The 13,722-nt window shown below is 38.1% G+C and overlaps 1 protein-coding gene across 21 annotated transcripts in view; it reads right to left on the bottom strand.

The window, feature by feature from the left end:
- Positions 1 to 13,722, bottom strand: part of DTNB (dystrobrevin beta) — a 248,467-nt gene that overhangs the window by 160,439 nt on the left and 74,306 nt on the right. For all 21 annotated transcript variants that reach the window (XR_015725320.1, XR_015725318.1, XR_015725317.1 and 18 more), the window contains 2 exons: positions 13,022 to 13,176; positions 1,221 to 1,326 (listed from right to left, as the gene is read on the bottom strand). Coding sequence is in view for 13 of the 21 variants with exons in the window: in XM_087863800.1 (XP_087719926.1) it covers positions 1,221 to 1,326; positions 13,022 to 13,176 (261 nt within the window). In the remaining 8 variants the exon portion in view is untranslated. The remainder of the gene's footprint in view (positions 1 to 1,220; positions 1,327 to 13,021; positions 13,177 to 13,722) is intronic.

The following is a 13,722-nucleotide window of genomic DNA, read 5'->3' as shown; positions in this document are numbered from 1 at the left end:
AGATATGTTGATGAGCTCATTCTATTCTCAGTCCCCAAAATATCACTAACCCCAAAAGAATGTAAACAACAAATAATACACTATATCCAAAGTCACAATAAAATGTTCATATGGATAACAAAAATCAGGACAAATGAGATTCTTTCTATATGGTATGGGAGATACAAAATGATTTTATGAAAGCAAACTGAAAATGAAATACTTCAGGCTTTAAAGGTACTGCCTCCAGAAGAGCCAATAATACTTCAATAATATTATAATAATTAACAGTATAAGTCTCTATCCAAAAATCCTGGTAAAAATTTTAGCTGTTTTAGTTTAGTCAAGAGATTCTACACCTTTAAGAAAATAATCCTGAATCTAAGGTCCCTGTGAACTAAAGCCACAGTGGGGCAAACCGCTGAGAAGTTTAAGAACAAAAGGTATGGATGAGAGAGGGAGAAGACAAGAGTATGGACGCGCATTCCATTCTTACAAAGGGGAAAGAGAGAGCTCTGCTTTTTAGCGCCTCTCAGCTGCTACTGGTTCTCTTTGGCAGAACAAGAAACAGGCAAGAGTTCTGAGAGGAGGGAGGGAGGGCACATAAGAAACTACATTGTCTTTCCTTTAACAAACTCACACAACCTAAACAAGGAGATAAACCGATAAGAACAGAAGAAAAAGTAAGAAGTTACTGGAGATAACTACCATTTCAATTCCAAGCAAGGTAAAGATGTAAGTCAAATTCCTGGAAAGGATGCCAAGTGTAAGTCCAGATAAAATAGTAAAGGCATAAAATGAAGATGTATGAAGCACCAAATTCTATCATAGCTATTTTCCTTTAAACTGTTCCAAAATCATTACAATCTTAGTGCTTGATATTGCATATATTCAATTTTTTAGAACTGTGAATTTTATAAATTAAAGGAAAAAAAGGAAGTGATGGCTAAATCAGGTGGGTTCAAGTGATTCTCAGTGGGGGAAAGCCTAGAGTTTGAACCACAAAGTTTTATGACCTGACATTACTATTTCTTGGTACCCTAAGTAATAAGTCCCCTTCCCCTACTTTTCTTTGAGAAACAAATATCCCTCTTTCGAAAGGAAAAAATCATAACCAAATGACACAGTGACAGCAAATGTCAATTATAATTTTCCATGGTAATAGCTAAGGACATTACAAATACGAGCAGTTCGTGCATTTCCTATAGCCCAAGAGACCGAATGATCCAAGTCCTGCTTACCATTCTCAACATGGGCGAGCCTGTGCATGAGAGGTAGCCAGACAAAGCACTGGGGGGGAGGATCGGCCATCATTGTGTCTAAAAACATATTTAGCATTATCTTTTTCTGTGAAGAGAAGAAAAATATACTTTATAGTCAAGTATCTCTGAATTACAAAATTAAGTTAATCTAGAATTCTCCCAACTAAGTTGTAACAAATTCCACATGAAATTCTGTAACAAAATACAATATTTTACATTACTACAGATGCTGAAACACACTATACATTACTTCTATATTCAAATGCATTTCCACATACATTATTTTGAGTCTTAAAACAGCTCTATAAGGTAAATAGTTTAGGTATCACTATCTTCATCTTACAAATGAGAAAATAAAGTAACAAAGCATTTAAATGGCTTATAAAGGTCCTGGGTCACCTGGGTGGCTCAGGTGGTTGAGCATCTGACTCTTCAATTCGGCTCAGGTCATGATCTGGGGGTTGTGGGATCGAACCCCACATCAGGCTCCACACTCAGCGGGGAGTCTGCTTAGGATTCTCTCTCCCCCTCCCTCTGCCTCTGCCCCTCTCCCGCTTGTTCTCTCTCCCAAATAAATAGATAAATCTTTAGGGAAAAATAAATAAATAAATAACCTGTAAAGGTCCTACCCAAATCAGACACAAAGCAAGGACTAGAACTCAGCTGCCCTTCAAATTACTATTTCTATTACCCATGGGGGAGACAGACATCCCACACCTCATTATAACACATCAGCGAGAGCGGGAACTACCTCCCCATTTGTTATTTACTGTATTTCCAGCATTTCATAACAGTGCCAGGCACACAACAGGTACTTGATAAGTAATCATTGAATAAATACTAAAGTGAGGAGCAAACACTGTTAAACATCACTTAACAACTTTCTCATTTACACAAAGAAAACTAAAGCGCAGAGTAGTGAAGTAATTTGACCCAGTCACAAAGACAGTGACAATAGTGGTGAAAACAGAGCCTGAACACCCAATGTCCATCACTCCCCATTACACCATCTCCCCAGCTAGACTGCATTTTTGTGTTCTGTCTTCTTTCTCTCTTTTAAACAAATACATATGAAGCTTCCACTGTATGTGAAACACTGGCATAATTACATCCCACTGGACATAGAAAATCAAGAAAACAGTCTAGAAAAAATAGAGTCGTATGATGTAGATAGAACAGAATCTCAACAATTTTCAAATTAATGAATTTTCTTTTAATTTCCTCTAACCCATAAAACACCTTTGCAGCTCCAAAAGGAAAGGAAAATGGAGGGAAAGGGAGTGCCTTACAACTAGATGCGAGAGTTCTGTAAATGCAGCTTGGACACCTCAGCCCCCACTTCAAACCTGATTCCAAAAGAAGGGCAGAGACAAAAGGGCAGACACAGGAGAGTAGGAGATGCAGGACCAGCAGTAAGGAGGACTTTTCCAAGCCCTCGTCCCACCATTCCAAGGCGGGGGGGGGGGGGGGGAATGAGGACTAGGGGCAAGTGGACACCAAAAGGCACCCAGAATTTCATCTCAGTCTCTCCCAAGAACTGTGTTCTTAGTCCCGCTACTTTTCTTGACGTGATAACAGGACCTACAAAATGGGGTGTTTCACCATAAAACTTTAAAATACTTTATTGGGGGGGAGACATAAAATCGGTTAGAGCTGACCCAAAGATTTTGCCAGCGTATTACAAAATAAGCGATTTTGACCACGAATCTATTCACCATAAACTGGAAGCGAGGAGTGAAGGCATGGTGGTGGTAAGTCAGGAGGACGGCGGCCTCTAGCATGTGCATCTGAGCCATCATGACACTTTCCCGACGATGGTTCCCATCATACAAACAGGAGGCTACAGACTCACTTTTGTGTATCTTTTTGGCAACTACGAGAATCTTGATTCCATTGTATGCAAGGAGATAATTCTTATTAAGAATAATCTTTTAAAAAAAGAAATTGGTAAACAGGGAACAGAAAAAGGAAGATAAAGTAGATGGCAGAGAAAGAAAGAGGCTTTCACAATAAAAACTTGAAAAAGATGGAAGAAATATGAAGGAAAGCCTCTGATTAAGGACAAAGATTGGAGGCCAACACTGAATAGGGGGAGGGAAGGGGCGAGCAAGAGGGCTGACGGAGGGTGATAAGAGTAGCAAGTTACCATCCAAAGGCCCTCTGTAGAAAGCTGTGCTCTGGTGGTAAGGTTTCAAAACACCTACTCGATCAGGCTAAATAAAGTTTTCCGAAGTGTTTTCCATCTCGGGCATCCAAGTCACTAATGTTTCTGAGACCTCAGTGGAACCTCAGAGGAATGAGTGAACAACATTAAAAATAAAACCAGAAAGTCACCGAACATTTAAATGGAGGTCCAGATATGGAAAATGCCTCTAATTATGGGTATGTGGATAACTGCAACAAAGCAAAAGAAATGGAAAAGCGTCTACATAAAATTACTGAGAAAGAAGATGCTAGGAAGTCTTTTGGCCAGTAAGAGGTAGTAACCAAAAACTAAATGTATTTTAAATTAATATTTCTATACATTTTTATATCTAATATTAAAAATTGCATTTCTACAAGTCTACCTATAATCCTAATGCTAAAGTTTTGATTCACCTATCATGGAGGTTTCTTTTTTAATCTTCGAGATGAAAAGGAACAATTACATTTGACATCTTAGAAGACCCTGATTAAAAACACTCTCGGTCAGTTTACAAAAGTTGTCCTAAGGTCATTTTGTAATTTGAAGTCCTCCAAAAGCCTGAGGAATGAAACCAGAAGAACTGTGTCCCAGTACTCTGTCTTCCATAAACCATGTAATTTGGGGAAATCCATTTGACATTCTGGTTTCAGTTTTCTCACCTCTGGAAGGGTAGAGCAGTGGTTCTCAAAGTGTGGTCAGAAGCTGCCCTGTAGGTCCCTAAAACATTTTCAAGGGGTCCACAAGGCGAGAACTATTTTCACAATTCTCAGACATTATTTGCCCTTTTCAGTCTCAGCCTCTCATAGGTATACAGTGGGTGTGCCAGAAGCAAGGTGGCATATCCACAACCATATGAAAAACTACTAAAGCATTCCTCCCTTTTCCAACTCCTTGTGTGAGGCCAGACTTCTTTCTATACTTTAACCAAAACAACGTATCACAACAGAATCAATGGATAGGCAGATAAAATCCAGCTGTCTTCAATTGAGCCAAATACTAAAGCAATTTGCAAAAATGTAAAATCATGGCACTCTCTTAAATTTTTTTGTTTTGGAAGATACAGTTATTTTTCGTAAAAATACATTATTTAAGATGTAACAAGTTTATCACTATTACTTTTTTTCATGTGGTTTCCACACACAGCGTGGAGTCCAACGTGGGGCTTGAACTCATGACCCCGAGATCGAGACTTGAGCTAAGATCAAGAGTTGGATGCCCAACTGACTGAGCCCCCAAGCATCCTATCATTTTTATTTTTAAATGACAATAAATATCTTTAATTTCTCAAATTTAATTTCTAGTATAGAAATACTAATAGGTATAAGCCACATAAACAAAAGCTCTCTGGGGTCCTCAATAATTTTTATTGTAAACAGTCCTGAGACCAAAAAGTTTGAGAATAGCTGAGACAGAATTCCCAGCTCCAAAATTCCATGACTTAGTAAATAACTGCGTGGAAGACAGGTTGGCTCTTTTTTCTCCTTTTTTGTTTCATTTTGGTTTTTCTTCTTAAGTTGAACACATTCTTTGCATTCCTCCTTATTTTTACAGCACAACATTTATAACAAAAACCATAATAAAAATTACAAAAAATGTACATTCCCACAATTCCCATTTTCTGTATTTCCCTCCAAATGTACATATGCTTCTACGTAATTATATACACAGGGCAGACGAAAATATATAATGTTTTTTCACTTAACTTTTTATTAAATATTAATTGTTTTGCTACAAGGTCTTCATTCCTAATCATTTTAACAGCGGCCTGATCCACTGGGCAGGGACACCATGATTTATCTCTGCCTTCCTCTATAAAACACTGGGGCTCTTTCTATCCTTGCATGTGCTCATCTTATTTCTTGGAAGTGAGCGTTTCTTTTTGTCCCCTACCTCCAGGCCCTTGTTACTCTAAGCCTCAATACTGACAATTATTACCCTAGAGCCATTCTCATCTCCTTCCCTACCTGTCACTACATTTTCCGTTTTCAAGGTGGGGGGCAGGACCATCTCTTAAAAATGAGAAATCCAGTATCACTAAAAGAACATGAGAAAACAAGTTAATTAGCTTAGCAATGGACCATCAGGTGCAATTTCCAAACTCGTCATTTCCATTAAAACCTCTTACTTCCTTAGGGGCAACAAGTAAGTATTTCTTAGCCATTGACTTAACTTACTTGATAATCTATTAAACCATGTTCGACATATAGTTAATAAACTTGAAAACATTTTTTAAATCTTCCAGATCAAAAACATTTTTATACAAACACTTGTGCAGAGTTAGAAATATTCTGTCTAACCAGAGCAAACATATGTTAACTGGTTATAGAACCAGTGCTATGGGTCAACCTTTTGATTATTATTAGACACTGAATTTGTTCATATCACAGATTTATTTTGAAAATTAAAATACTTTGTAATGACACAACAGTATAATGTTGCTATGCTATTTATTAGAGATATTTTTATTTATTATAGCTAAGAGATGGGGAAATTCAGAACTCCTGAAACACTATTTTCCTCATTGCAAAGATTGTTTCATTTGAGAAAATCATGGAATAAAAACATCAATTGAAACAAGGTTGCAGGTACATCCATGAGGTTTAAGCTTTGAATCAGAATTCAATCCAAAGATACTTTCTCATGTCATATTTAATTTAAATCATTTAATCCAACAAATTTCTAGTAAGCATCAGTCATTTTCCAGAGAATGTTAGTCATGGGGATATAAAGTTGAAGATCAAGGTGCATCTCTTCAGGGCATAAGTGAACTAGACACGACACGCCATGCGAATGCGGAAGAGGAACAATTAATTAATCCTACATTGAAAGATTCAGAGCATCAAAGAAGAAGCACTCTTGTAGCTGGGATATAAAATATGAGGGCCTTTGTTGAAGACAGAGAAGGTCAGGGTTATTGGTATGTCAGTGTGAACCGATATCATTTGAAATGACAACACATGCAGTACCAAACATGGGCATAATTCAGCTGAAGTGACAAGAGGAACAGCTATGACCAAGTTCACACATGTGCAAGAAAAGGCAACCCATCATAATTACTGCCTGGCCAACTATAAGATGCCATTGGCTATATGAGGTATCTTGATATCAGAGATGTTAAAGTGTGAAAGAATGTCTTCAAATCAATGAAATGTGGTAATAACCCAACTAGATTATCATGGTAATGAGGGATAGCTGATGGAGACTGTAAAACCACCCAATTAGAATTCCAGTGAAATACACATATACATGTGCCAGGCAATTCTTACCAAACTATTCAATGTCCAGGAAAACAAGGTCAGAACATTTAGAAAACATCTCACTTCAAAGATATAGTGGGAAGAAAAGTCATTTTGGCATATAGTGGAAGAGGATATGCTGGTCAAAGTATAATCAGAGGACATCTCCAGGCATGAGAAATACTGTTGCTGTTCTGACAAATCCACCGGCAATAATGTAATCCCATCACTACCCACTTCCCACCTCCCCTGTATCAAGGAGAGCCCTGCAACACTGAGTGAAAAATTGCCTCTACTTCCCCATCTCCCTCTCTCCTCCCTCTCTCCCCTACTTTACTTACTCAGTCTTCCATAAAGACAGACATCAAATTTAAAATCCTTTGCAGGGTGAGGGGCACCTGGGTGGCTCAGTCAGTTAAGCATCTGACTCTGGATTTCGGCTCAGGTCATGATCTCAGGGTGAGATTGAGCCCCACAATGAGCTCTATGCTGGGCGTGGAGCCTGCTTAAGATTCTCTCTCTCCCTCTTCCTTTGGCCCACCCCCCCCCTTTTAAAAAAAATCACACATTTAAAAAACAATAAAAATAAAAATCAAATCCTCTGCAGGGTGGACTGAACACTTCAAACTAAAGTCAACAGAAACCTAAAAAACAAATACTACAACAAATAGCAATCATCTTTTTAAGGAGAAACAGAATTCATCCCCAAACTCTGAAGTTTAGGAAAACTTGGGAGAAATTTAATATAATGCTATTTACTGCTTGTTTTTAATAACTCTTAAGTCTCCAAAGTCAGTTTGTTAGTTTATAACCAGTGAAGAAACAGGAGTGCCTGGGTGGCTCAGTCCATTAGGTATCTGACTCTTGGTTTCAGGTCAAGTCATGATCTCAGGGTCGTGGGATCAAGTCCTACATTGGGCTCCACTCTCAGGAGAGTCTGCTTGAGGATTCTCTCCCTCCCCCTTTCTCTCCCCCTCTGCTTCTCCCCTACCTCATGAGCTCTCTCTCTCTCTCTTTCTCTCAAATAAAATCTTTAACAACAGCCACTGAAGAATCAATATATTTGGTCTACTCACCAAAATATCAGACTTGAGGTGCTATGTTAACACTGTGCTTTATTCAGACAATGATCATGATCATAAATTTACAAATTAATTTTTCCATTAAATTTTTAAAATATACCAAAGTAGAGAGAATAGTATAATATGCTTGTCATCCAGCTTCAACAATTCTCAACATAGGACTAATTTATTTTATTTTATTTTATTTGTCAGAGAGAGAGAGCACAAGCAGGGGGGAGCGGCAGGCAGAGAGAGAAGCAGGTTCCCCGCTGCGCAAGGAGCCTGACACGGGACTGGACCCCAGGACCCTGGGATCGTGACCTGAGCCGAAGGCAGACGCTTAACCAACTGAGCCACCCAGGGGTCCCCATATGACTAATTTTAACTTATGCCTTCACCCTTCCTTCAGTCGGGATTAATTTGAAGCAAATTCCAGACATATTATTTCTTGAATTAACTTTACTCCAGTGGTTTATTATGGACAGCTCAGATGCTTCCGAGGCTGATAAAAGCAACCTTGTAAATCTTTTCGTGAACATAAGTTTTCATTTCATGTGGGAAAAACTTAAGGGTAGAATTGCCAGATGATGACTAGGTATCTGCCGAGGTTTGTAGGAAAACACCAGAGCCTCTTCCAACGTGGTCTGTATGAGAGCTCTGGTTGCTCCACATCTTCACCAAAATCTGGGTTCAATTCTAGTTGATGGGTTATGCTAAATTAACTTATAAGTGCTTTTAATTTTTGTAGTGTTTTTAAAACTACGTAAGTCCAACATCTCTTATTTTGGGTTAGTTTGCAAAATTGTTTTTTAAAAGAGAATTAAAGCTATATTAAAATAAACAAATACATAATTTTCTTCATATCATTTTTAAAAATTCAAGTATTTCTCCTGTAATGCACCACACACATTACTGGAAAATTGCATATACTGCAAAACTGTGGATTTAAAAATAATAAGGTATACGAGAAAAACAGGGCTGGCACAAACGTAAGAACCTAGGCAGCCTCGTAAACAGAGGACTAACAAAACAGCAGCAACACTACTACCAGCACATTTAAACCTCCACAGGCATTGCCAACAAAAGTCACTATCAGATGATCCCTTTCAGTCTTAAATCCTGAGACACTTTTTTCCTTCCTCCTGATAAGGGCATACAACTTTTAAGACAGATTAGTTTTATCAAAACTGAATACTGGATCCAGGGGATAGCTCACTCCATCAATCAATTTTTGTAGCACAGGTGTGGGGAGACAGGAGAGGGTGTCTTCACATCTCCTACATCTGAACCCACAGTTTCACCCCATAACTGTAGAAAGTGAAGCAATTCACAAATCCTCCAAACCAGCCACTTCTTTCACTAAAGAAAGGTACTCCGGCAAGATTTCCCCTTCTTTCTTAAAGGAGTCATACATTCTCTTTAATTGCGATCACTTCTTTGCTCAGCCCAGAACAGTAATACTCTGGGGAAAACTGCATGTGTATCAACAGGGCAATTTCCACTGACACTGTTCTCTCTGTCTGAAGGCGTGGGAGTTAATCCGCATTAAAAAAAAACCACATACATAGTAAAACTAACCCTATGGGAAAAGACCATTTCAAAAAGAAACCCAAAAATCATCGGATTTAACTCTTGCTGCATGAAACTTTGTCCAAAGTCTCATTTTTTTGGTCATTCTATTAGTAATTTCTTTTTCTTTAAAGGGTCCTTTTTTTCGGTCATCTTTACAGACCAAGGAAAACTTAAAGTTTCCTCTAGACTGAGATAAGCTTCTCTGACTTTTCCAAATTTGGCACATAGCGAAACACGGACTGGGGGCCGCCTGGGTGGCACAGTTGGTTAAGCTTCTGCCTTCTGCTCAAGTCATGATCTCAGGGTCCTGGGATCGAGCCCCCCAGCATTGGGCTCCCTGCTCAGCAGGGAGTTTGCTTCTCCCTCTGACCCTCCCCGCCCCCGCCGCCACTCATGCTCTCTCTCTCCCTCTCTCTCTCTTTCTCTCATAAATAAAATCTTACACACACACAGACTCAGTTTTTTCTAAGAATCTGAAGCAGATAAGAAGCAACAGTCAGGCTTGTGAGTTCAAAGGCTTCACAATAAAGGCATAAAATAATCTGGAGAATTCTAGATCGCATTCTTAGGACTAACAGTTGGAAATTTTTGTATACTCTTCGACATTTCAAACTTCTGCTCCAATACAAGAGTCTCATCATAGCATCACGTTACAAGTAGATCAAAGGTTACTTTGGGTTTAGCACCCCACGTAATTGTCACCCACTGGTCAGACGTTGTTCTTCATGGACAATTCTTTGTATAAATTCCCTCCCCCGTACCGACACTTAATGGTAGCATTCCAGAACTGGATCAAGTTTTAGCCTGACCTCCAGGAAGCATCTTGTGTGAAAAGCCACATGCATATCATATACAAGGTTACCCCAGAGTATTGTGGGGGCAACCATTTGATGTAAGGGTACTGTGAAAGCAGCAGCAGCGAGATGAGTGCTAAATGAAAAATGTTTGCAGTTTCTTTGTCATACCTACCCTCACTCACAGTACTTCTGGGCATTTTATTACCTGCAACACACTTCTGTACCAGGATACGTATGGCCAGCCTCACATTATTTAAAAATGCATATTCAGGGTGGGGGAGGGGAATGCAAACTATACTTTATTAGAATAAATCGAAGCACATGGCTATTTTTAATATGCTAAAAGCTGATACTGTCATTTACACTGAGAAAAAAATAACATACACAAATTTCCACAAAAACAATCAGTCCAAGTGCATACAAATTTGGGAAGAACATCCCCTGAGAACTTGGTAAAAATAACTCACCAGTATTCTGGGTGCCACCTTTGGTGCTAAAGCTAATGAGTAATCTCTAAACAAACTGTAAAACATTGTTTGAAAGTCTGAATACAGACAGATAGGAATTCTTTCTTTTTTTTTTTTTTTATAATGATTTTTTATTATATTATGTTAGTCACCATACAGTACATCCCCGGTTTTCGATGTAAGGCTCGATGATTCATTAGTTGTGTATAACACCCAGTGCACCATGCAACACGTGCCCTCCTTACTACCCATCACCGGCCTATCCCATTCCCCCACCCCCCTCCCCTCTGTAGCCCTCAGTTTGTTTCTCATAGTCCATAGTCTCTCATGTTTCATTCCCCCTTCTGATTACCCCCCCTTTCTTTATCCCTTTCTTCCCCTACTGATCATTCTAGTTCTTATGTCCCATAGATGAGAGAAATCATATGATAGTTGTCTTTCTCTGCTTGACTTATTTCACTTAGCATTATCTCCTCCAGTGCCGTCCATGTTGTAGCAAATGTTGAGAACTCGTTCTTTCTGATTGCTGAGTAATATTCCATTGTATATATGGACCACAACTTCTTAATCCAGTCATCTGTTGCAGGGCATCTCGGCTCCTTCCACGATTTAGCTATTGTGGACATTGCTGCTATGAACATTGGGGTGCATATGGCCCTTCTCTTCACTACGTCTGTATCTTTGGGGTAAACACCCAGTAGTGCAATGGCTGGATCATAGGGTAGCTCAATTTTTAACTTTTTAAGGGACCTCCACACTGTTTTCCAGAGTGGCTGTACAGACAGATAGGAATTCTTAACTTTAAATGTAAGAAAAAGTATGTGTGTGTTTGGTTTGACTCTTGACTCTTGTGAATCAAAGTATCACATGTCAGAAGGATCTAGTTTACAAGGTACTTTCAGTTCTCAAACTTTAGATTTGTTGTTTTTACATGTTAACTTCTTATTTTTAAGTGATTTTAGACTTACAGAAAGATTGTAAGAAGATTACCCCAAAAATTCTCATGTACCCAGATTCCTCAAACATTATCACTGCAGAAGGGATGCCCCTTTGCCCTTAAATACCTCAGATCGCATTTCTTAAAAATAAGGACATTCTCTTACACAATTTAATACAAATATCAAAACCAGTAAATTGACATTTACTAACAAAATACTATTATCTAGTCTACAAAATTTATTCAGATTGTTTTCAAATGTCCCAATAATGTCCTTTATAACAAGAGAAAATCCTGGATCATAAACTGCATTGAATTTTCTCTCTTTAGACTCCTGTAACATAGAAGAGTTCATTGTCAATAAAAACTGACATTTTTAAAGTGCACAGGCCAGTTATTCTGTAGAAATACCTTCATTTGGGTTTGTCAGATGTTTCCTCAAAATGAGACTCAGGCCAGATGTTAATTTATTGTGGAAAATTGTTTTGCAATATATATAAGCATCAAATCATTATGTTTACACCTTACAATTTTACAATGTTATATGTCAATTATATCTCAATAAAACTGTAAGAAATAAAATCAAACATAAAAAAAATGGGAAAAAAAAAACCAAAAAACAGGGAAGATGAGACTCAGGTTGTGCTTTTCTGGGAGCCTGCTTCTTCCTCTCCCACTCCCCCTGCCTGTGTTCCCTCTCTCGCTGGCTGTCTCCCTCTCTGTCAAATAAATAAATAAAATCTTAAAAAAAAGAAAAAAAAAAGAAACATCTTATGGGGAGATACTTTCAGACTATGTCAATATCCTACTTCCACTAATCTTTTACTCATTAGTTTTAACACAGACTTTTTCTTAATTCCCTACTTTTCATAATTTCTAAGTTTAGCATGAAGCTCCTTTTATCTCATGCCTTCCTGAATAAATGAAGCTTCAGTCAGCATCCACTCTGCTCGGAGTCATTTGAGGCACAGTTAAGATCTCAGGAATTCACACATACAACCTCAAGGGCAGGATCGCACAAGGACACACAAAGAGGAAACCTAATCTATCTTTCCTTCGTATGAAAATGGCAGTGTACCCTTGAGGGATTCTGAGCTGGCAGCTGGGAGCTGTGTAGCATTCCTTGTCTTCGGTGCTCAGGAAAAAATGGTCTAGTATTGTACAGAGTTTTATGCCAAAATTCCTGTATTTCACAGTTTAAAGAACTCATTCAGGAGAGTAATATATGTCCAGCAGCAATAATATAAACACTTCATCTTAAACACTTTTCTTCAAAATTATAGTAATTTAAAATATGTCATACATTATCATTTCTCAGAAAAGACTCCTCTCTCCCCCAAGCCAGAATTCTCAGGTGAATTTTTTATACACCCTCTTTTTCACGCCCCTCCCGCTTAAAGCTCTTTTTTCTCCCCTACTTAAGACTTTATGCGCCTAGACTAGAAGCAATCTGGTGAAATCTGATACAAGGTGGAGGGATGAGTGAGCGCTCTTCTAGTCCTAGATTCTACAAAACTGTCCTTACCTGCTGTGGAAAACAGGTGCGGACTGAGTGCTCTGTGTAACCAAAAGATGGCCCTTCAAAGACAGCTGTTGGGAGCTTCAGAACTTCCTTCAGAAACTGGTCAAACTTGCTAAATATCATTAAGCCATTGGAATCTGACATCTGGGAGAAAACATCTATGAGAACAAAACCAAATAAAGTCAAACTAGAAAGAAATATCAACTTTTTATAAATAAATGTCTCTATGTCATTTGTATACCAGTCCAAAAGTATCATTAAAAATTATCATAAAGCTATTACGATTTTTAGTTAATATGTATTCTCCTTCTTATTAACACTGTACAGTTATTTTATTGACCAGGCCCCTCTCTCCCACCCACTTAATATATACCTAAACATCAAATCAAATAACCATTCATGTAGGTCTACCTACCTACTCTTTTTGAGTGTGCATAACTGGATGATGTATAACTTTTTATTTTATTTATAACTAACTTTGTTCCAAGAAGAATTTGTAGTAGCATATCTTTATCTCTTAGCATTTATATGTGTTTATATAAGACATACGCATATTTGGGTGTATGAATATATTAGCATATTGGTTATGGGGTATGAAATTGTATATTTATATACTCATATGCTAATAATATAATGAATACCTGTGAAGGAATAAATTTGAAGGAAGCACAAAGCATGTTTAAAATATTCCATTCAGTGAGTTC

The sequence above is a fragment of the Ursus americanus genome, chromosome 7 (assembly GCF_024610735.1).
Source record: "Ursus americanus isolate L20-20 chromosome 7, mUrsAme1.1.p, whole genome shotgun sequence".
NCBI classification, from domain to species: Eukaryota; Metazoa; Chordata; class Mammalia; order Carnivora; family Ursidae; genus Ursus; species Ursus americanus.
The sequence above is the reverse complement of the archived record's forward strand: the minus strand, read 5'-3'. Positions and strand labels throughout refer to the sequence as shown.